A 22506-nucleotide genomic window follows, 5' to 3' on the forward strand; every position below is an offset into this window, starting at 1 on the left:
CAGAGACATGGAGTGTTTATATGATAAATGTAACATAATAAACTGTCATCCAGATGCACTTAAGCCGGCAGTGCAAACCGATACATAACCACCGGCTGTCCTTGCACATGGGAGGTTTTCAAATCGACTCTCTTAGTGTTGTAGCACAATGCTGCAGTCAGAACAGATCACCGTTTATCGTGGTATGTGCACTTTCACGTTATTAAAAGTTCTCAACTTGACTGTAAAGGCTAGCCAAACCAACTACGTGTCCTTAAGAGCCATCTCCTTCCTATTCATGCTAAAGTCTTTGGCTCACATGTCGATGACAACATTGCAGATCATTAAAGCAGGAAGTGATGAATCCAGTGAAGGAGGTCAGTCTGCACATCAACGGCGTGGACTGCAATCCCTCACTGCCACTGCAGGGTTGCGTTGGTGGTTTGGATGAGATTTATGGAAGGTCTCTTTGTATTGTGTAATGTTGGTGAAGGGCTCATTTGGTGGGTTCGAGAAGGTTCGTGTCAGACGAAGCATGTCACCTCGGCAGCTAGGTTTCAATCTTTAGAAGGTTTACAGTTTCAGGATATATTTGTCTTTGATGATTACTGGGTTAAGATTAATCAACACAGCCTTCACCAAGGAGCGTGAAATAGACCGCAGTGTGATGAACAACTACTCATGATCTGTGAGAGATCATCAGGTGTGAAGCGGGACCAAACAATTATTTGATATAAATGTAAGCTTATGTTATATTAATAATTATTAACATTTTATGTTTGAGCATCATATTATTTCATGTTAAGAATACCTCAATTATATTCTGTTGTTTAATAATTGCTTAGACATGTTTTTATGTGGATAGGTTCTGATTGGCTGTTGAAGTAAGAGAAGCAGGAAGTGATTGTAGTTATGAGGAACGACTGCATTTAAAGGATTCCATCTCACCTTTTGCCGTTCGTAAAGTAGAGCTATCCACTAAAAACAACGAACCCCTCAACTTACGCAAATAACACAGCTTTGTTCAACTACGTAACGATGCCGTTTCCATACAGTGGCAGGATATATATAATGAATACCCTTCAAACGAGACATTTACTTTTCTCCATACATTCGCGCAGCACTGTTGACCTCATCTTGAATGGCGCCTTTTGCGACAACTGCAAGTAAGTATTATCTAAGACATTTACATTCCAAATACAAAGACGCCTTGTTGTTTTGATGTCTTTCCACTTGCTTGGAAAATAGACACACAGGGGGGACCTTCTGTGGCTCAGAGCCCCCACTGAGGCTGTAACAGTTTTCATGGCAGAAATGCAGGAGGGAGTCAAATTATTATTGATTAGCCGTAAGAGCCAGAAATAATGGCATGTTGAGTCAATTTAGATACAATAATTACCTGCCGGTGCTAGCTGCATACCTGCCATCTTGGTCTTTGCGTTTGACAATGGTCACTTGTGTTGATATTGATGTGTGACAATGCTCGTCACTCAATTTACCGAACAGTATATCAAATTATTTTTGCTCATTGAAGTCCAAGGTGTATCACGCCTATGGCCCAGTCGTCTGGGCTATCGGCTTCAAAAGAGAACAAGCTGCATCGAAAATGGAAAGATGGATGGAATTTAACTTGATTCCGATGGTTTCTTATTTTAACGTCCATTATTTTTGTGTCTGACCTTGTTGTGTGTTTGCCTTAACCGTGATAGTCACATAGATTACGATGTCTGTCTTACCTTTGAACAAGGTCAGATGGTTGCCAGTGCAAGATAGCGGGAGGGAGCGTGAAGTAAAAGACGCATGGAAGTGAGACAGGCCAAGAGGATGCAGCAAAGACGACACTGAGTGGTGGTCATGTGGCGTGACTCAAGCAAGGCACTCATCCTGTCTTCGACTACTGTAAAGTATGGCTGAGTCAGCGAAATTGCCCTGAATTGTCATGTGTGTGTGAACATGGCATTGGTAATCACCTTCACCTCTCTAACACACACCCCGAGCCTCTCCGCCCTCCTTCTAGCTCTCTCTCTCTCTCTCTCTCTTTTTCATCCCCTCTCTCCCTCTGCAGTACCTTCCACACTCATTTCTCTCCTCGCCGGCCGTGGAAACGTTCGCTTTCTGCTCCTCTGCCTGGCCGCTCTGCGCCAGCATCCCTCATTGTGCCTCTTTCTCACAGACTCCATCCAGCACTGCTCCAGCCTACATCTCCCCTCTGTGTGGCTTGCAGGCTGGTGCGCTTCCCTGACAGATCCCTCTGCTGCCAGAGTGTTGAGGCTATATCTGACTCCACAGCACGTCGTCAAACAGCTTCTGCACTGCCTTTTTTTTTTTTTTTTCGGCTTGCTGGATCACCACTCAGACTCCTGACCGAAGACAGAAAGAGAGAGAGAGTGGGCGAGTGAGAGGGGAAGACAGGGACACAAACAGGGGGCCGGGGGGGGGCACACATTCCCCAGCCTGGACAGAACTCTTTACGCGTCCTTCCTGGGACAGGAAGGGGGGGGGGGGCAAAAGGAGGGACTGAAAGCACGACCACCTTTCTCCAAAGACCTGTAAGAGAGCCACATTTTGTTTTTGGCCAAATTCAACTGTGACAGGACAAGGGCAACATTCAGAATAGGGAAAAACAAAAGGATTCGGACAAGATAAGTGGTGTCATGGCGTCATTGGACAGCACCGGTGTGCCAGGTCTGCTGTTTGCGCTGCTGCTCAGTGAGTTAACGACTTCTTTCTATCCACCTTAAAATGTTGTTTCGCACCTTTCCGTGTGCCGGTGGTATGAAGTGCATTTGTTCTCATTCATAGCATCTTTTACTTCCTCTGTGTCAAACTAATTGTATGCAAAGTGGGTGGCTCATTGCCATCACAGTAAATCCATACCTTCAAGTCCAAACGTGAGGGTTTACCCACATCAGCCTTCTAAGCGAAGCCTTAGCGTTCACCTCCCAATCCTTCAAGTGCAAACTTGCTGACATACAATTTGAGTTGTACTTGTCAGGGTCCAGAACATTAAACTTTTTTCGGATGAATTATGTTGAGTTGGATTGGTCACAGAAATGGAGAGAAAAATTACAATGAGGACGCAGTTAAAAGTGAAATGACCATTATTTTTATTCTTTATTCTTTGTTTTTACATTATGCACAACTCATTTATTGTGCAATAATCTAATTGTAACATATATTTGTTACATATTTTGATGCATTTTGATACATTTATGTCTGAATTTTGGGGAAGTTTGGGACGGATTAGGGCATTTAGATGGAAAACGCGTCTCTACTTACATAATTTTCTAGTTAAGAAATTTCTTCCAGAACCAATTAATTTCCTAAGTAGCGGTATCACTGTATTATTATTACCTTGATTAGATAGTATACCTACACATATCGGTACTTACAGGTAGGTCTCTATCAAGTTTCAATAACCTGTAATACAACTTGTCAAAAGTTGTGGTACATGGATGCACACGCTTATGGAAGTCATCACATGCAAGCTATATTACTTCAGGAACATAATGTCCATCTCTCTGCTTCTTCCTGGTGACACTCTCCTTCCCATCTCCCACCCATACCGTCTGTCCCTCCACCTTTTTCTCTTCCTCTGTGAGCATTCTCCCTCTTCCCTTTCCATTCTTCCCAGCAGCACTCCCTCACCCCACCTTCTCCAAGTGGTAATTGTGTTCTCGGCCCGTTCTCTGTGGGTTTGCTCAGAAATACATTAACTCTTCAATGCGTGGCCTACTTAAATAAAACGTATCACCTTGACTCTGAGCCAAGGACAAGATATGCCAGCAATTGCATTTTGTTCCATTAGCTGAACTGATTTTAGATATTGGCGTTTGGTTGAGACAATGGAGCTAATATATAGCACAAATATACATGAGTGTGCACTAATTGCAAGGCCAGTAAATGATAAGTAATTGTGGAATGAAAGCGACACTCGAAAATCACATTCACAGATTTTTACCTTGAATGACAAGTCAGATTTGTTCCAAGATCGTAACACAGTTTACCCTTGAACCAAATCAATATTACAGATTGAAATGAATTTAAATTCCATGAATCCATTTGAGCTTCCAAAAATCACCACAGCACATTGTTACACGTTTAACAATAAAAACCATAGCACTGTATTGTACAAAAACATAATTAAAACATAATAAAAGAGAATCTAAAGAAATAAATCGGTTGTATAAAACGTAATTACTGTTCAAGCCAGAAATCACAACATCAAGGGGTGTGACCGAGTCAGTGACATTAGGAACATGGCTGGTCAGTCTCTGTGAGGATCTGCACTTGAGTTTTGGTTTACTGTTGCTGCTTGCAAGTGTTTGACTCTTTCTTACTTTTCAGTAAATGGCTGAAATTGCATTCGTGAGAGTGGCGTTTGTTTTTTCCACTTTTTTTCATTGTGGTGAATGCGAAGCTCGCTCATAAATCACCATTTGAATCGCAGACGATTTTGACCAAATTTCAAATATTACAACTTCATCGATAAGCAAGGATTCAACAAATTTTCATTGACAGGCTTCAAATGCCAGCCCCTCCCTGTTTTTACATGGGCATCGCTTCCCATTTTCCAAAACATGCAAGTTAGGTTCTTTTAAGACTTGAACTTGAACTTGGAATTGTGAACAATGACCAGGCCAGGGCAGTACCTCGCCTCTCACCAAAAGGCAAATGAGATAGGCTCACACGTGACCCGATGTAATGATGACAAGCACTATCGAAAATGGATCAATGGAAATGTTCGTCCAGGCATTCAAAACCCTTCCCATCATGGAAACATTTCAAATCCTTGAGTGGTCAAGGATAACACAACTATGTCAATCTAAAAAGAACACCATGCACCTTTTTCAATCTCACTCCAACATTCCTGCAAGATAGATGCATTCTCTGATCAATAAGACGCGCAAGCTAAAAGTGACCAGAGCTCAAAGAAAAGTAAAAGTCCATGAAAAGAGACATGCTCCAGAAAGAGAACAGAATAAGGGGGACCCGAGCTCAGATTGCTATTAAAGACGAGTCAACTTGAATGCAGACAGGAGATAAAAATATCCACTCGTCGAAGTCAAGATGAAAGGGGAGGATCAGGAGACAGAAGTAGAACCAAACAACTACGAAGACATGAGCTGACACGTGCTGTGTTTGTAAACACATTTGTTTTGTCACATGTAAAGAGATTTGGGAACAACAAAATAGTTGAAACAAGACTGATTTTGTGATTTGGAACTGTGCACAAGTGCAGTTTGGCAGTCTTATTTTTGTGGTTGGACCGCGAAGAAAAACGGGGACGAAACATCGGCTCTGAAACACCAATTGACAGGCGTAAAATGTTTTAATCCCAGTTTGCACAAAGTGTAATGTGATCCCATGATGGTCAGTCTGGAGAGGACAGTGTTTATAAATAGGACTCAAGGGTGGGCAGACACCAGAGTAATAATGTCAGGATTCCTCTGGTTGTTATGAAGCAAGGACAACTCATTGGACCCATGCACATAGTAATAAGAAGAACAATACTAAATTAACATTTTTTACATCACTATCAGTATATTGCATTATTTTCGTGTGTGTCCCCAGCCGATCATTCTCGTTGGTTCCAAGTACCGTAAATGAAGTGTCATTTGTGGCAGACAAAAGTCTTGGGACTTAATTTGTTTTCTTTTTTTAAATTTTATGCTTCCTACCAAGCAGAAATAGAAGAATTATGCTTCTAACACACACACACACACACACACACACACACACACACACACACAAAACAGTCACACTTATATAAGGCACACTTGTATGAATGAGGTGTGAGAGAACCTGACTCAATAGTGACCCCAACACATATGCAGTTTTCTTCATACAGTATAGACTTAATAGGTGACTCAGATTGTATTTGACCTCATGCTAGTGGTCAAAATTCTCTGGAAGCGATCATCTACTTCTTAAAGTCATATTCTAGCCAGTGTTGTAAAATATTAAATATTTTCAATGAAAGTGATGGGAAAATGAAGCTTCATGAAGCACTGGTATTTTTTTACTTCTCTTGATGGTGCTTTTGGTTTGTAGATAAGTGCAATGGAAAGTGTGCTAGTGCAATGGAAAGTTATTAAGTTTCCACTGTGAACCAAGAGTTTCATCTACAGGAGTCAAAAAATATCGCAGGTGCTTCATGAAGCATCATTTGTCCATCACTACTGGAGCCTATCCTAGCTGACTTTGGCTTCCTAGAACCTAGATGATTTTGAATGCAATACACAATTTCAATAAAATATTGACAATATTGTTATGTATATTTCGAGGATCTGATGATTTCCCGCGGCACACCTGATGATCTCTCACGACTCACTCCCATCTATTCTGTGCGCCATACTCCCAGTCTTTGATTCAGATGTGCTGCACGTTCGTGGACTGGAGGTAACAACAGGAAAAGTGTCATCAATCGAAGCGATGAATGGTTCCACCGTGCTGTTACCCTGCACCTTCTCATCCTGCATTGGCATTCACCAGCTCTACTTCAGCTGGCATTATAACAACGGCACAATGCAAAAGGTACGGACCTCATAAGCATCAGCGCATTGGTAAAACCTTTATGGTCGGCTCCGGGCTGGGTAACCAAGTCAGGTTTTCTTGGGCGTTTGTCTAGTTATGCGATGGGGTGATTCCGAGCGAAGTTGCGGAGCCCAGGGTGAAAGTGCAACACCCGCGAATAGAGTTTGTAGGCTCTTCCAAGAAGCACAATATTTCTGTCCTGCTGTGGAATATCACCTTTGAAGATGAAGGAGAGTACACCTGTTTTGCAAGAAACCCGAAAGAGAAGTACCGCAACCACAGCACTGTCTTCACTCTCTATGTGGTGGATCAAAGTATGCACCGTATTGACATGTCCTATCGTGTATTTTGTTTGTCAACTACCTCTCACCCAATGTCTCTTTGTCCACAGTGAGGGAGGTTGACAATACGTTAACTGTCATCATTGTCTCTGTGTTGGGCGGAGTCATTGGCATAGTTATCATCGTGATGGTGATAAAGGCCTTGGTGGTCCAATTCCTGCTGAAGGATGATGAGAAGAAGTAAGTTGTCTCGAGATGGTGACTGGAACTCATCATGGCATGCGTAACTTACATGACTGATAACACTTTTCCACTTTATCGAGGACAAGCCAATGAGGAAAACCTCACGATACAGTATAAGGGCTTGCAAAAAATTGATTAAAGTCAAGTCAATTGAAGTTCTTTTATGTAGGCCTTAATTATAAAAGCATATCTAGCTTCACAGGCTCACAGTTTGCAAAATTTAACAATCTCTGAACAGGGATGGGATCGGGAGCGAGGAGAAGCAGCAGTAAAACAGGCCAAATTCAACAAGTGAACCTCCAAACTGTCCTAAAGGCAAAATGGCCCCACAGCAACGCAAGGTGCACTAAGTCAAATGATGACCCTTCTAAAACATTTTTAACGCTTTTAGCAGCATTTGAACATTTCTAATTGTCATTCACTTAAATTCTGTTTGGTTACAAAATTGGAGAAAATATCCTTAAAAAAAAATATCCACTTTCGTTTCAATGCATTTTGTTTTGTATGGCTTGTATAAAAAAAAATTATTCATGTGGATCAGGGATATTTATCGTTTTTGTTGTTGCTGCTGTTGCTTCTGCATGCTAATCTTTGGTTTCTCCATCACCTTGCAGTAAAGAGTGCCTGGTAAATGCCTCAGGGAACGACAATACCGAAAATGGACTTACAGGAGCCAAAGCTGACAACAAAGGAACACCAAAGGCATGAGCAAAAACGCAGCGTCATGTTTGTATATATGTTACAAGATGGTACAAATGTACACTCTCAAGTACACTAAGCAAATGTACAGCTCCATCATTGCTTCAATTAAAAAAAAAAAGATCTGCAGAAGGCTGGGTCACACTTGTCTACATGACAGCCTATTTCAGAATCAGAATCAGAATCAGAATCATCTTTATTGGCCAAGTATGTAGAACACACAAGGAATTTGTCTCCGGTATTTGTTGCAGTGTTCACCGCCCGTATCATCAAACTCTGCAGTCTTCAAATTTCACAAGTAGTTCCCTATGCTAAATGTACTAAACTCAGTCAATATCCTGCTTATTCTTTTTGATGATTAGTCTTGCGCTAACATGAAACTGAACACGAATCAAACCGAGGAAAGATGCTTTCGTTGGAATCATTGAAGAGTACAAAATAGCTGAGATGCCTCTCCCAAACCGGCATTTAAATGTTTGGAGTTACACAGTGTTGAATTTGATAGCAAGGGTGCCTCACAGTCAAAGGTTCTGGGTTCGAGTTGTGGCTCAGACTTTTCAGTGAGGAGTTTGCATGTTTTCCACACTTGCATGAGGTTTTCTTTGCATATTCCCATATTCCAAAACCATGCAAGTCCAGCTAGTTGAATAATCTAAATTGGATTGTGAATGGTTTTATGATTTTTGTGTCCTGTGACTGACTGGCAACCAGTCCATTGTGTACCCCGCCTCATGCCCAAAGTCAACAGTGATAAGACTACAGCTCACATGTAATTTTGAACCCAATGCGCAATAGAAGATTTATGACTGGATCGTTGGATGGATAAGTGGTGTTCTTTTTTGAAGAATGAGTCTTTTTTTTCTAAAATTCAGAAACTTGTACTGTCCAAATCTCGATTTCAATTCAGGTCATTAAAACTGAAAGTCAGGGGTGATTCTGGGATCAGGAGTTTAGGGATGCATGCACGCGCACGCGCACGTGCGTGTACACACACACACACACACACACACGCACACACACATAAAGAGACACTTATATTTAAGTTGAGTTGAGTCATGCACGGGCCTTTCACACAAACAATACAGCACTTTACCACTGTTTGGAGTGGCTGCACAAGTCAACTTAAATCCATTCTTATTTTATTAGAAAACAATTTGAACACAATGAAAAAAAATCTGAAAATCAAATTTGCCATAGTTCCGTTAAGAGAATGTGTCAACAGCATTTGTTTTATTGTTCACATTTCTCAATCTGGCCAACTGGCCACTTTCTTATTTGTGTTATGTCTTTTCCTCCTTGCTTTCAATGGAAGCAATAACAAAGAAATTGTTATGCAATAATATGTTAAAGATCACTTTGGAAGTGTGTCGGGACAAAAGGCCTGTTGAAGGCTTTGTCAATGATAGGCAGGGTGGTAAAGCGTCTTAGTGGGCCGATGCCTTGAATATATTTTATTGGACATAACTTCATAGAATCCAATAATTAATGAAGACGTATGAGATGTTCCGGCTCTATAAACAATGCCATTGATGTCTCACTTTACTTGAGGTAAGACAACCCAACAATGACTCTGGTTAGTGCCCTCAATAGTGCATCTAATACGCAATGAAATCAACTTAAAGTAAACATTGCCTTATTTTAGCTAGTAACAACTTTGTCTTTTTGAATGTATCTAGTTGTGAATATTAAAATGCAATATCATAAAGTCTATTGGTCTGTCGCGTTTCATCAATACTATTGGACAAATGTATTGGGACAGACTTCGTCTGTCTCGTCCTTGCCATTACTTTGGTGGCACACATAATTGCAGAGCCACCATCGACACCATTTTCACGATACTTGCAATAAGGAGACAGATTACAAATGTTAAATGTTACCGTTTACCAGTTTGACATTTACCATTTGTGCAGCAAAAAAAGGCTGATTGAAATTATTTCCTTCATCTTGACAGATTTCTTCACATAAACAAAGATGCCATTTGTATGTAATAGCTGATTAATCACTTTAATGTAACGGTAATGGCAGGTTTTCTAATTACTGTAGACTTATACGTTTTGTCCGTGATATAAGTGATGACATATGAAAGTATTGCCACAAGCAACTGATGTAATAAGGGTACAAACATCCCAAAAGAGGCAGTATGGTGGAGTTAAACATACGTCATATACCTCAAACATAATGCGCACAAAACAGTCTGTTTGCTGCACACATCTTAGTTCCTGATTTTTGTGTTCTGAATACAAAAAAAAAGAGCCAATTTGGTTGTCCGTGGTGACCTCATGTCAAAGTTCTAGCAACGTTTAATATGAGTACACCACACATTCTCAATTGTGGTGCTCATCCCACACATTAGTGTGCTCCTTCTGAATGGGACTTCACTTAAGGGAAATAAAGAGACTTTCCAGTTGTATAAAAGATACCGGCAAGATGCGCTGTTATCACAGAGAAAATTATGATAATTTATTATCATTTGAAGGCCAATATTTACATTTATTTATTATATTTATTGAATGATGTCATTTAGGGAGATACAATTCATATTTAATGATGTCATATGTGGATGCAAACTCATTCACCCTTTGTCCTTTTCCTCATTCTGACCCGTTCTGTCTTTCTGCACTAAGAGAACACGACTTATCGTCAGCCGACTGTGTACAACCCCTCCTGCAGTACTGACTTGAATATACTCTAGGTATAATATCCATCTCGTCAACTTGACATGAGAAGCCTGTTGTCTGAACTCAATTAGTTTGTCAATTAAATGTTTTACATATTGGAGACACATTATTCTACAAGGCAAAATGTAGTGTTTTCACATACCGTTTACTCGGCTACAATACAAGTGTAACAATGCATTTATACATAGTTCTGCAAGTGATAGGAATGACTTTTTTGTCTCTTTTGGTCAGATTGTTTGTCCCATGTCTGTGCCACATATTTTTAAAGTTTTTAGTCAATTGCAAGATTATTAGGGCAAGGGACCACAAAAATATGGATGAAATCATTTCAAACTGACATCTATGGGCAGAAGTCATACCATGTAATGGAACTATTGAGGCAAAACAATTTAGGAGAAAAAAATGGGGAAAGACCGCGATGTCTTCTTATGGTAAATTATTTAAACTGCCAAGCAACTGGAGCTCATACTGCCAGTCCAGGAGTCTTGTGGCTTCCCAAATATTACAAAGACACCTTTTAAACACACAGCAATCATATAGAAACGATCACTGTAACAACTGTTACTGAATTGCAACACTCTGCATGTGGCCTAAGCAGCGGTCCCCAACCTTTTTTGCCCCACGGACTGGTTTAACGTCAGACAATATTTTCAGAGACCGGCCTTTAAGGCCGGATAAATACAACAAAATAATATGATACGACCGGCACGAAAACGGTAGTATTTTCGTAACATAATAATAAACACGAATCATGACACCAGGAACGTCCGATCTGGCCGCACCACTCTCTGGTAGTTATGGTAACGTTTAAACGTGCCTTCAAAATAAGATACAGCGCAAATACAAAGCGAGTGAAAAATACGACTCACCACCGCCGCACATTATCCAAAGTGGGCTTGGTGCGTGGGAATCTCCCGTTGAGCTAAAGCCGTATTTTAAGTAGGACTCCTAATAGTGTGTATTAAAGGTATCCTACTTTTTCTTGAAAGTCGTAGGCCTCTCTTTGGTCTCCTGGCCGAGCCTTTTCCCCTTCCTAAAGAACCTTTCCAAAGATGTTTGGGGTTTTTTCACTCATTTTGCTAGCTCCAGGTTTCATTTTAACCTATCACGTGACCAAGAAGCGCACCTTGACCTGTGTCAAGGGTGACATATTGAAGACGGATGTAACAGAGAATCCGGTAATATGTCTAAATAAAACATCTTTCAGATTCTAAAATAAATAAAACTGAATTAAGGTAAGTTATTTATTCTTTCTGTGCGGCCCGGTACCAAATGACCCACGGACCGGTATCAGTCTGCGGCCCGGGGGTTGGGGACCACTGGCATAAGGTACTTCATCACTGCCCACACTGCCAAGTCTACTCCCACATTCCATTCGAATTCAACGATCAAATCACTGATCAATGCACTTCAAATGAAATATTAACTATTCCAATAGGTGAAAAAAACCCCCAATACAGTCTATATCCTTACTTTACAACAAAACTAAATATTCTCCCTTGTGATGGAACAAAATGTTTTTTTTAAACACAAACTGTACAATTCCTAATTGTTTGATGCAATTGTTTGTATTTCGATTCCAACTGTACTGTCTATTGAATATTCACCACCCACACATGTAACCCCAGATTTCCTGGAATAATAATCCTCTGAATGTCACTGTTTGTCTCCCTCTAGTCATGCCGCTCATGTTCACCTCATGACTATGCACTTATAACTTGACTTGTTTAGGAAATATAATGATGTAAATAAAAACACTGTAAATGCCAGAGAACGCTAGTGTCAGTGCCTGTTTGTGAAATAAAACATCTGACGCATTGTGGGGAATCGGTCAGCTTTTCTGTATTGGATGAAAATTTGTTTTGTTTTTTTGGTTTGTGTGTGTCAGGGGGGGTTAAGCTAAATAGGAGTCAGTACACACCTGCCACCATAAGTGTCATGATTAACCCATTATGTTCTAGCACGTACAGAGTCAGTTGACAACAATATGTTCTTTGAGCAAAGGTCCCCTGCCCATCATGGGCTCTTTGAAACGTTACCACAAATTGGAATTTTGATGACGTGGGACCTTTAAGTATGTCAACAGGTTTACAAATTTCAAATTCAAACAAGTTATTCCATGCAGCTGTTGAGAGATGTTCTGGGCAGAGATGAGCAATCCGGAGCTTCGGTAAAACACGACATCATTACAACCCCACACGTGTAATGCAAATCGGCCCCCTAGCGGAGGTGAACGGTCCATAGTATGACGTCGATGCAAGCAAACCTCACAAAACGTACCCTCCTCTCATTATGACCAAACACATGAGAATGGTTTATTAGATATGACAATTACAAATCTTTCCAAATAGTCACATTAACGATGCTATGATGGAACAAGGTATGGTTATTGAATGTGTTCAGTATTTTTACAAAAACCCAAATAAAGTGCAAAAGTAAGAACTTTCTCAAACTACTTTTCTGGAACTCTTCCTCTCACTTTTACCTTTTTTTTGGTAATGTAAGAGAAGAAGACAATGTAACTTGTACATCTAACTTGGAAAATAAAATAATTTGTACAAATGCATTGTTCAGTCCTCATTCCCTGGCTCTCCTCTTTTTCGTTAATTCACAGCAGCAAAACCTGAAGCTGCCTCTCTGAAACAGACTAGATAAAGCAACAATGCAAAGACATTTACAAAATCATCAATAATTCAAAAATAAACAATATTTACAATCTTAAGCAACACCCTGTGAACAGAAAAAAAAGTGTTCAAGGGTTGTTCACAGTGGAAGGAAGCTTGACTTGAAATGTGCTTTGTTGTTCATTCGATCGCCAGCGTCTGTGATCACGAGTGTCTTTATGGCTGCTTTTCATCAAACATCCGCCATCCAATCATTTTCAACTAATTCTCCTGAGCAAGCAGCTGGCAGCTTGAAGCCCCTCAGTTATTTACTTGCTATATGATGCGCCTTTGCTTCTTCTTAACCAATCCCGCCACGGGGACTGGGCCTTGTCCTGATTGGCGTCTACACTCCAAGGGAAAGCAGTCTTGTTGGACTTGCGAAAGAATGACATTCCCTGTGAGGTGATCTTCTTTGAAGGCTGCTCCGACTGCTGCTGCGACCTCAGCTGCTGGTTGATGACGATCTGGATGTCGTCCTGAAGAAGAGCGGAGTAAAATTGCAGATGAGACGGTTTCATGAAGAAATAAAGATATGTTACAGGGTGTAACATGCAAAAGCAACAATCCATGAAACTGTTTTCTTTCCCCTATTTTAAATAGAATGTCGATCCCCATTATGATTCATGTTTTATGTTTCGTGCTTAAGACGGGTGACAGACCAACAGACGCATAATCTTTTACTTGAAAAACTCAACAACAAAAAAAATCTGAATACTAGTTTTGTCAGGGGCAACCAAAACCAAATGTTCAGATTATGAACTACAGTATTTAATGCCTGTTGAGGGGTAATAGTGAATGATGTTTACCTTCGACCGTTGCATGACAATTGTTACGGAAGCGAGATGACCACATACATTTACTGTATACAAAAAACAAGTTTATAGACATTTTTGACTGATCCTCAACATGATCTCTGTGCACACAGACCAGCCACACGATAGGCAAATGTGTAATATGAACGCTGAACCACAAGATGGCACTGTAAAGAAACGCTTCGAGCACACATAATATCGTGGACGCCTTCCCTCAGCTCCTGTAATACTTCAGAGTTTCACATGTGGAAGTCATGTGACTCCGTTCGGATCATCGCAGTTGCGATATAGCATACGGTATGTGCACTTTGTTGAAGAAGCATTCATTACAAGCACAAACGCTACATCAGTGCTATGCTCCCCCGATCATTGTTTTGACTGTGGCACTGGCGCAGGCTGAACATACAGTAAGTCATGGTCAAGAACTTGCCTTCAAATGTCTATTTCCAGACTCCAAAACGCCATTGTAACGTGATAAATGGTCACAACGCGTTACTGTCTCAGTGTAAACAGCCCCGAAGAAGAGACTTTACCTGCCAGGCCTCCAATTCCTGTGAAAGCTCCAGTTTACGTTGAATAGCGTCTAATAATTGGTTGTTCAGAGACATCATTTCATTTTTACTCCGGACCAACTCGGCCTCCATCAGGGTTTTCCTGCAACAAATCAGTATGGACATAAAAATGATTCAACATTGGACTTCAATCACTATAGAGACATATAGGTTTTTCAACGACTAGTAGTGCCTCTAAAAAATATATATATAAAATTCCAGACCAGTCCCACATGCACATAAAAGTTAAAAAAAAAAAAAGGAAAAGAACATAGTAGGTCAAGGAGGAAGTTGACAGCATTCAGCAGTTTCTTGCAGCTAGATTTATTTTATTCATTTTTATTTGATTTTTTGCTTATTCTAATTTAAAAGCTTGTTTATTTGATCTGCAATGCAACAATGGCAAAGAAAGGGACTCTGGCGCAGCATTTTCAAAAGTGTACACGTTTGCGATGTTGACATTGAACCGGACGATTTCGGGAGGTTGGCTGCTTGAAAAGTCGATCTTGGGTCCAAAAAGATTGGGTTTAGACAGTGAAGCCTGTAGTATCTGTGGTCTTGAGGAACCAAAATGAGGAACGGGCATTCCTGGCTCAATGTTGTATCATAATAGTCTAAGATGTGATCATATTTTTACTTCTAAATACTATTTAAATGAGCATGACACGTTTTATAGTGATGGCAAACTCATTACACCCTCAAATTCTTTAGAGGGTGACCATTGAACAAGTAAAAATGTTGGGGATTATGTTTGCGGCATTTGGAAGACGTGAACTGTGGATTAAAGGATTAACTGACATCATTGAGGATAATAAGGCTTTAAATTTGGAGTTGAGGACTCTTTCAGGCTTTCTAAGGTTCCGCAGACACCCAGTGCAAATACGATTGTTGGTTTGAACAAGATTCAGCATGAAGGATGACTGACTTGGCAATGGCCTCATCTCGGTCTCTGATGGCCTGTTGGGCGACTTCCGCCTGCTCCTTGACGTTCTGCAGCTTCTGCCTCATTGCAGCATTCTCCTGCTGCAGCTGGAACGTCTGAAGGGGAAGAGAGCAGTTCAGGGTTTTATCTGTTCATTTTTGCTGTCATTTTACGAGAAGAACACGGGGCTATCAGAGCACATCGTCACCTTTGTTTGGATAAAAGATTGAGTCTGAGACAGCCAACGACTTTTGTGTCAATGGAGCAATTGCACCGCATGTCTGTGACGCAGAGATCGTATGAAATGAGAGTACTCAGATGAGACCTCTCATAAAGACCCAGTTGGGTCACAACCCTCCCCAGGAGCACCGCGTCACCCGATCTCCTAAACCATACATTGCACTTGAATTCCCACACCGATCATTCATGCAGACAACAAAGCATGATGCAGCTCCTGGAGCATACAGGAAAAAAACGAAAACATCGGATGGCAGCAATACATTTGTTCCAAACTTTTCCCGACAAGGGATTCTGCCATTTTGGCCTATTTGTTTGCTTTTGCAGACAATGGGGCGGGAAAACATATTTAGTTACAGTGATAAATTGTCACTGCTCATGGAGTTAAAGCTCACCCACAATCGGTCAGCATTTAACCTATCAGTTGCAATAATTAGCCAACATTCGTATTATAGAAGACCGTAGCGCCTTCAGTGATAAGAAAGTTGCAGTGTCTACAAGTATACTTGGCTCACTTTTAAAACTGTGTGATGGGGAGGGGGGGCAGATGAAATGTCATCTTTTTATAATTCTGTCACCTGTGCTCCAGAGGATTGCGCCAGACTTTGGGCCACGGTCTTCAGTTGGTGCAGAATGCTCTTTAGGCTCTCCCCTTGATCGGCATCTGCGCATGTTGTGCTGTTCTGGGCCAGCGGCAGCAGTAGCTGACAGATCAACCCCATTTCTTCTGTTAGCTGCAATTAAAGGAAGAAAAGGCAACCTTAAATAAAAATTTGAATATTATAGAAGACTTCATTTAGTTCAGTCGATCAATTCAATTCAAAATGTAAAACTCGTATGTCGTACGGATTCAATGCATGAAAAGAAATACAGATTTGAGTTGTTTTGTGGGCGGCCCGGTAGCCAGTGGTTAGCACGTCGGCTTCACAGTGCAGAGGTACCGGGTTCGATTCCAGCTCCGGCCTCCCTGTGTGGAGTTTGCATGTTCTCCCCGGGCCTGCGTGGGTTTTCTCCGGGTGCTCCGTTTTCCTCCCACATTCCAAAAACATGCATGTCAGGCTGATTGGACGCTCTAAATTCTCCCTAGGTGTGAGTGTGGGCGTGGATGGTTGTTCGTCTCTGTGTGCCCTGCGATTGGCTGGCAACTGATTCAGGGTGTCCCCCGCCTACTGCCCGGAGATGGCTGGGATAGGCTCCAGCACCCCCCGCGACCCTAGTGAGGATCAAGCGGTTCGGAAAATGGATGGATGGAGTTGTTTTGTTGGTTTTTTTCCAGCTAATGAAAAACAAAAATTCACCACTCAGTTTGGATCTTTTGTTACCTCTTCTTTACTGACTCCTACGTCAGCCGTGTCCAACTCAGAAAGTAGGGACGCATCGCCAAGACTCTTGGCTTCTTGAAGGGAGACTTGCTCTTCGAGCTCCTCCACCTGTGCTTGAAGCTGCTGTGAGCGACCTTGCGCCACCTCCAGCTCCTGTAATGCTTCAGCGAGCTGAAAACCCCCCCCCAAAGAAAAGCACATAAGAGACCAAAGAATGGATGGATGGATGTAATAGGGCCACACTTTTAGACTCAAGGCTATTTGGATCTTTTTTTTAAACTGTGCGCGCCTACCCGTTGGTTATGTTGTTGGTTGAGCTGATCATGCATAGCCAGACGTGCATTCAAAGAGGCTAAGTTGGCTCTCAGCTCAACATTCTCTTGACAAACTCTCTCCAAACGCTCCTCCAGCGCCTGTTCCCTTTGCGTCAGGCGGAGCACCTGGACAGAAACACACCCAAAAACAGAACTTAAGATACTCCTAACTGAGAGTTATTTTAATCACTAAAGACGTCAACGGGAGTCTTTCAAAAACTACCAGAGTGATTTTTGTGTTCATAGAGGGAACATGGGATTCCAAAGGGGCAGAAAGATTTTAGTAAATTTCTGGACACTTTTTTTAATGATGTTTGCTTACCTGCTCTCTCATGGCGCTAATCACCTCCTCATCCTGAGGCCTATTCTGGTTTGTGGTTTTTTTCAGATCTTGTTTAAGAGTCTGCAGCTCACTGGACATCACCCTCTCCACCTCCGCTGCCTGCAAACAGTATGTGGTACTTACTGTAGATAAGATGATCATGTGTATTTTATTATTATTATTTTTTTTTTAGGATTTGGAACATGATGGAAAGGATTAAAAAGGCCACAATCGCCAAACTAAAAACACCTGAATGTCGCCAATACGTCGATCTGTACGTGAGCCTCTAAACCTACCGGAGGTGCAGAAGTAGTATATTAATAAAGAGTGTGTTGTACTACTCGACTCTTTCCGTTCGCAGTTATTTTCCTTTGAAATCTGGGGATCATGTCGGGTTATTCTTCTTGGTGTTGGGGTCCTCAATGTTCATTTAGAAGTCAACAGAAATGGATATATTTTCTTGCTCCTAGGTCATTGTGTGCTTGCGTTCCACAACACAATCGAGTCGTTATGTTGTTCCCAGATGTTTACATTTTTTTTGTTTTGTTTTTTTTTTTACTGCAAGAAAGACACCGAGTTCCCCCGCTGCAGCAGCAAAAGAACAACAGCTCCATGTTAAAAATGTACGTCGGGATGGATGAATGACGTGGTGAGAAAAATACAACACAGGGAAGAATACAAGTGTAAGAGGTACAACAGCAACAACAAAATCAATTTAATGCCTCCGCGGTGCTACTGTTGGAGTTCAAAGCCCAAATAAATCTGACAACCCTTTGGCCTTTCTTCAGCAGTTTCCTCAAGTCTGGGACCCTTTTTTTTACCTTACTCATGGAGCAGTTTGTTGGGTCGCTGTCGGGTCCCCTAATGGCTAAATAATACAAGCTTCAAAGTGTGCCATTCGCCAGATGGAGCAGAGAACTTCTTGGTCTCGTAAGTAACATCATATTCAAAAACAATGTGGCAGACATTTCAAATGTTGTGCATCAGGATCGGGGGTGGGGGGGCAGGTTGAGTGTACGTGTCTGAAGGTGTGTAAATAGGAAATGAGAGAGTCGCGAGTGTGTACGTGTGTAGTAAAATATAGCACGACGTGAACAAAAGCAAAGCCTAACTGTGTGCAGGCGCACAATGGGGAAGAGAAGCCTGATTTTGGGAGATGCCTTAATTACAGGCTGGTCTCATCAACACGGACCCCTCTCACAATGGAGGCAGCGACCCGCTGAGAATAAGCAGAGACACAAGTGGAAGCAGAACGCTCTATTTGTTAGAAACACAAAGACTGAGATGATATCCCCTCAAATGGCCCCCCGACCCCCAGGCCATCCCAAGTCCACAAGAGGAGCGAACAGTATAGGGCAGATGACAAGCCAAGCTACAGCCAAGTCCCTGGGGGAGTGTATAGAGAGGATGGCTTTCCCTCGGGATGATGGGCTGTTTGCTCAAAAACAGCCAACGAAACATTTGTAATGAAAAAAAAAACCTAATAAACATTCACTCTGGATTTTCGATGAAAACGGGAGGAAAATGGGGGGTTAAGAGCAGAAGCAGAAATCTCCACATTCAGAGCTAAAACAAGATGTACTTCGCTGACCTTGACACGGAGCAGAAAACGGAGCACACGATTTGCTGCTGTGACTGAATTCTATTTATTCATCTGGATGTTACGAACAACATTTTGTTTCAGTTTTAGTGATTTGTGGAAAATGATGAGAAAGAATTTCTTCTTCTTCTTCTCCTAACTCACCACCAAGTCACAGCACATAGTACGAAGCAGGCATACAATACGAGCCATGTCATTTGTGAATTTTATGCTGCAGGACACTAAAGAATGGGCAGCGTGACGTAAATGGCCCCCGGGCCGTATTTTGGACATCTTGTCCTAATTTAATTCTCCATTGCGAATTAAATTAGGAGAATAAATATAACAGCTAGATAGATATTAGTGTGCGTGTGTGTGTGTGTGTGTGTGTAGGACTCAACATCAACGATAAGAAAATGTCCTGCACTATATACTTATGCAATAATAAAGTTAATAATTTCTGAGAGTAATATAAAAACAAATGGTCATTCATGTACGGTCAGCAAACAAAGACGGTAAGTACAAACTTCAAATGAAACAGAACTGCGAGATTAGACTGCACCACCTTAGTTTAGTGTGCCAATGTTAGACTGAACAGTGCTGTGTTCTGTTACTTTTTTTGCAGTCTGCCAATATTTTTATGTGAAGCAAATGGGTCACAAAAAAAAAATGCTTAGCAAAATGTAATTAATAATCGCAAAAACAGTCACGACGTGACACATTGTTTTCATACCAACATTTCCTCAACGGTATAGCAAAGCTTTCCTGTTCACATCTGTTTTGTTGCTCCCTCTACACAAGCCACACAAATCCACTCCACTCAAGTGCTCCACACAGAACAAAAATGTCCGCCTGTAAACAAAATACAAAAAACTCGGAGATGTACTGTATATTTGGCACGTTATTTCTCCATTGTAGCACAATCGAATTGACAATCCCGTCAACAACCAAACACAAATTTCCATCCTTTTTGCTTTATGCTGTTCATATGAAATGGGCGTGGCCTACTTTACACACAAAACTACTTCAGTGTATACTGTACTCACCAAAAGCCCAGCCGAAGCATTTAACACTAAATCAGGTGAACAGTTGTCATCAGACATTAGGATTCCTCCTCACACTTTGTCCATCCTAGAACTTTTACAACATAGCTGAAGTTAAATAAAACCGTTTCTCCACTTCCTTTGCCTTCAACAGCCTCGGTTTTTTTAATCTAAATTGGCTTTTTCCTGCACTTCAAGGGGCTCTAGTCTCCACAGCGAGCCCTCAGATGGAAAGGCATCACATTCACATTCCGGTTTTCTGTGGACCTTGACACACATGGGAGGGGAGTGTTGTTTTGGATTCATTTTTAACTGAGCAGGAACTAAATGATTACGGTATTCTTTTTCTCCTGCACAAGAAACTTCTCTTTAACCACAAACGTGACACTTTTCCACTTCCTTCTTAGGACCACAAATTCCAATCAGCAACTAACTTTGTATATCAGGTGATAAGATATCTTTGAATACGTCACTGCTTCAATTCCGATGACAATAAACACTGCTTCCTTCGCATCTAACTATTAATGTTTGACTGACCACAAATGATGATGAATCGGCTACCGCTACAGATATTTTTCCATTAGGTCATATGATTGCATGAAAAACAAATCTAGCTCAAGTCTAACAATGTTACCTGCTACCAAATCCTGCTACAGTATGATACTAAATACACAACTTCGAGTCTTCAATTAAATTGTGGGTGTTTTAACAAAAACTGAGGCTGTGTGCATGGCCTTGTGTGTCAGACTGATACCCGAGAGACCTATAAAGAACACGGTATCAGTGCATGAGGTGTACTGGGTCGGTGCTTGTCTTATCTGCTTTGGGGCTGTTGTTACTTGATCACCTTGACGGCCTTTCATCCAGACACAGGTCAATTATTCTCACATGCAGCCTGACCAGTGTGTGTGTGGGGGGAGGGGGGGCTGGACTCACAGTGTTGAGCTTCTCCTTCAGTCGCTGTGTGTTCTCACTGTAATCCATCTGGGCTTGGATCTTGTCCTTCTCAGCTTGGCACAAGGCCCGAGTGAGCTGCTGCACCTGAGCACTCAATTCCCTGGAATCCCTTTCCAGGTAACCCACCTGACTCTCCAACTGAGATCGGCAGTTTTCCAGCTTCAAGCGTAGCTCATGATTGCTCTGTTCCAGTTCCTACGTGAGGGGTGGAAGGTTAGGTGGGGGGACAGAAACACCACATGAATCATAAACACGTCAACTCAATTTTAATAAATACCCCCCAAAAATATAAGTCTTGATTCACTGCTCATGAACTGGATTCTTCATTCAAGTCAAGAAAGTGATTTCAGAAGCCACGGATACTGAAAGTGAAACACCACTGGTGCCCACATCAAACCGTGTCTTCTATTATTCACTCACAGTTTAAAATTTACGACTTGGATTGATTTAACTTGCTACATTTTTGAGCAAATTTTCTGTTTCAGCATCTGAATCCCAAATGTCTCTCAAGAGTTCAAAGGACAGACAGACTGACAAGATATTGTTGTTGAGGTTGCAATAAAATGTTCCTCATTTTCATTTATTTTAGCACCCTCTCGTATCGCTCAATCAGGCAACCAAAGATAACCACACTAACTAACAAACACACCTATTATTCGATACAAGTAAGAGCAAAGAAAACAAATCTGTGGAATCAAGTCACCCGCAGTAACACTGACGCTTTTACTTTTATTTACTGCCCACCGCCCAAATTAAGTCAGCGCTTCAAAAACCACACAACTCCACGCACAAATTTGGTCTTTCATTTTTTAAAAGTCTTACCTCCAGCTTTTCTGCGTAGTTCTCATGTAGTTTGACGTTCTGCTCTTTGAGTTGACGATTTTCCAGGAGCAAAGCATTCCCCAGCTGGGCAGCCAAAATAACCTCTTCCTCCTTTTGTTTCAAAGCGGTCACAAGATGACCGGGGTCTTGGTAATCGACTATTTCCTCTTCGCCGTAGTCGATGAAGAAGTCCTCCTCCAGGCCAATTTGCTTGGCCGGGAAGCCCCACGCGTACGGCCGATTCATGATTCCTTGACGCTTACTCCAAAGTAGTGTATGTGAACGCAGCACATAACGTGCTCCATGACACCTGATTGTGCTGTACTTATGTAGGGCGGGAGGATGGATGGTGTTGGGGGGAGGGGGGGGGGGGGGGGCACTGCAGCTGTCTGTTTGCGCAGGGCGTCCGACTGTATCACCTGGCAACGGTTAGCGTCCATTCCGGCTGCACGTTGAATAATTAAATAAACCAGCCCCATTTTAAATAACTCTCTCATCACAATAATAAATAGTTAAATTATGGTCAAGTTGACCATATTTTA

General features: G+C 41.6%; 2 protein-coding genes and 1 long non-coding RNA gene across 4 annotated transcripts in view; 1 reads left to right on the forward strand and 2 right to left on the reverse strand.

The window, feature by feature from the left end:
- The window catches only part of LOC147197052 (uncharacterized), a 31773-nt gene extending 29437 nt beyond the window's left edge, over positions 1-2336 (reverse strand). The window contains exon 1 of the long non-coding RNA XR_015102507.1: positions 1716-2336. This is a non-coding gene — a long non-coding RNA (uncharacterized LOC147197052). The remainder of the gene's footprint in view (positions 1-1715) is intronic.
- Positions 2337-2518: 182 nt separating this feature from the next.
- LOC147197054 (sodium channel regulatory subunit beta-4-like) lies at positions 2519-12234 on the forward strand. Of its 2 annotated transcripts, XR_015102498.1 has the most exons (6): positions 2519-2688; positions 6344-6516; positions 6611-6830; positions 6908-7037; positions 7279-7381; positions 7655-12234. XR_015102498.1 is itself a non-coding variant. In XM_086125821.1 (5 exons), the coding sequence occupies exons 1-5, from the start codon at positions 2634-2636 to the stop codon at positions 7746-7748; spliced, it is 672 nt and encodes a 223-aa protein (XP_085981947.1). In that variant the 5' UTR covers positions 2519-2633; the 3' UTR covers positions 7749-12234. The 2 variants fall into 2 exon arrangements, 1 of the variants encoding a protein (XP_085981947.1); XM_086125821.1 differs by lacking the exon at positions 7279-7381.
- A 470-nt stretch (positions 12235-12704) lies between these two features.
- On the reverse strand, positions 12705-22268 carry LOC147197055 (BICD family-like cargo adapter 1). The gene is made up of 9 exons (XM_086125820.1): positions 21965-22268; positions 21122-21337; positions 17564-17683; positions 17221-17367; positions 16928-17098; positions 16184-16339; positions 15372-15484; positions 14429-14549; positions 12705-13559 (listed from the first exon to the last, which is right to left on the reverse strand). The coding sequence occupies exons 1-9, from the start codon at positions 22208-22210 to the stop codon at positions 13350-13352; spliced, it is 1500 nt and encodes a 499-aa protein (XP_085981946.1). The 5' UTR covers positions 22211-22268; the 3' UTR covers positions 12705-13349.
- Between the last annotated feature and the right edge of the window lie 238 nt (positions 22269-22506).

The sequence above is a fragment of the Hippocampus guttulatus genome, chromosome 12, assembly GCF_054856545.1.
Source record: "Hippocampus guttulatus isolate MCC_2025c chromosome 12, RoL_Hgut_1.0, whole genome shotgun sequence".
In the NCBI taxonomy this organism is placed as follows: Eukaryota; Metazoa; Chordata; class Actinopteri; order Syngnathiformes; family Syngnathidae; genus Hippocampus; species Hippocampus guttulatus.

Coding starts and splice junctions, on each gene's coding strand:
- LOC147197054 (XM_086125821.1), top strand. CDS start 2,634: ATGGCGTCATTGGACAGCACCGGTGTGCCAGGTCTGCTGTTTGCGCTG. Junction 6,517..6,610: donor ACAACGGCACAATGCAAAAG/GTACGGACCTCA, acceptor GCGTTTGTCTAG/TTATGCGATGGGGTGATTCC. Junction 6,831..6,907: donor TCTCTATGTGGTGGATCAAA/GTATGCACCGTA, acceptor CTTTGTCCACAG/TGAGGGAGGTTGACAATACG.
- LOC147197055 (XM_086125820.1), bottom strand. CDS start 22,210: ATGAATCGGCCGTACGCGTGGGGCTTCCCGGCCAAGCAAATTGGCCTG. Junction 21,338..21,964: donor ACTACGCAGAAAAGCTGGAG/GTAAGACTTTTA, acceptor CCCCTCACGTAG/GAACTGGAACAGAGCAATCA. Junction 15,485..16,183: donor CGCAATCCTCTGGAGCACAG/GTGACAGAATTA, acceptor CTTCCCCTTCAG/ACGTTCCAGCTGCAGCAGGA.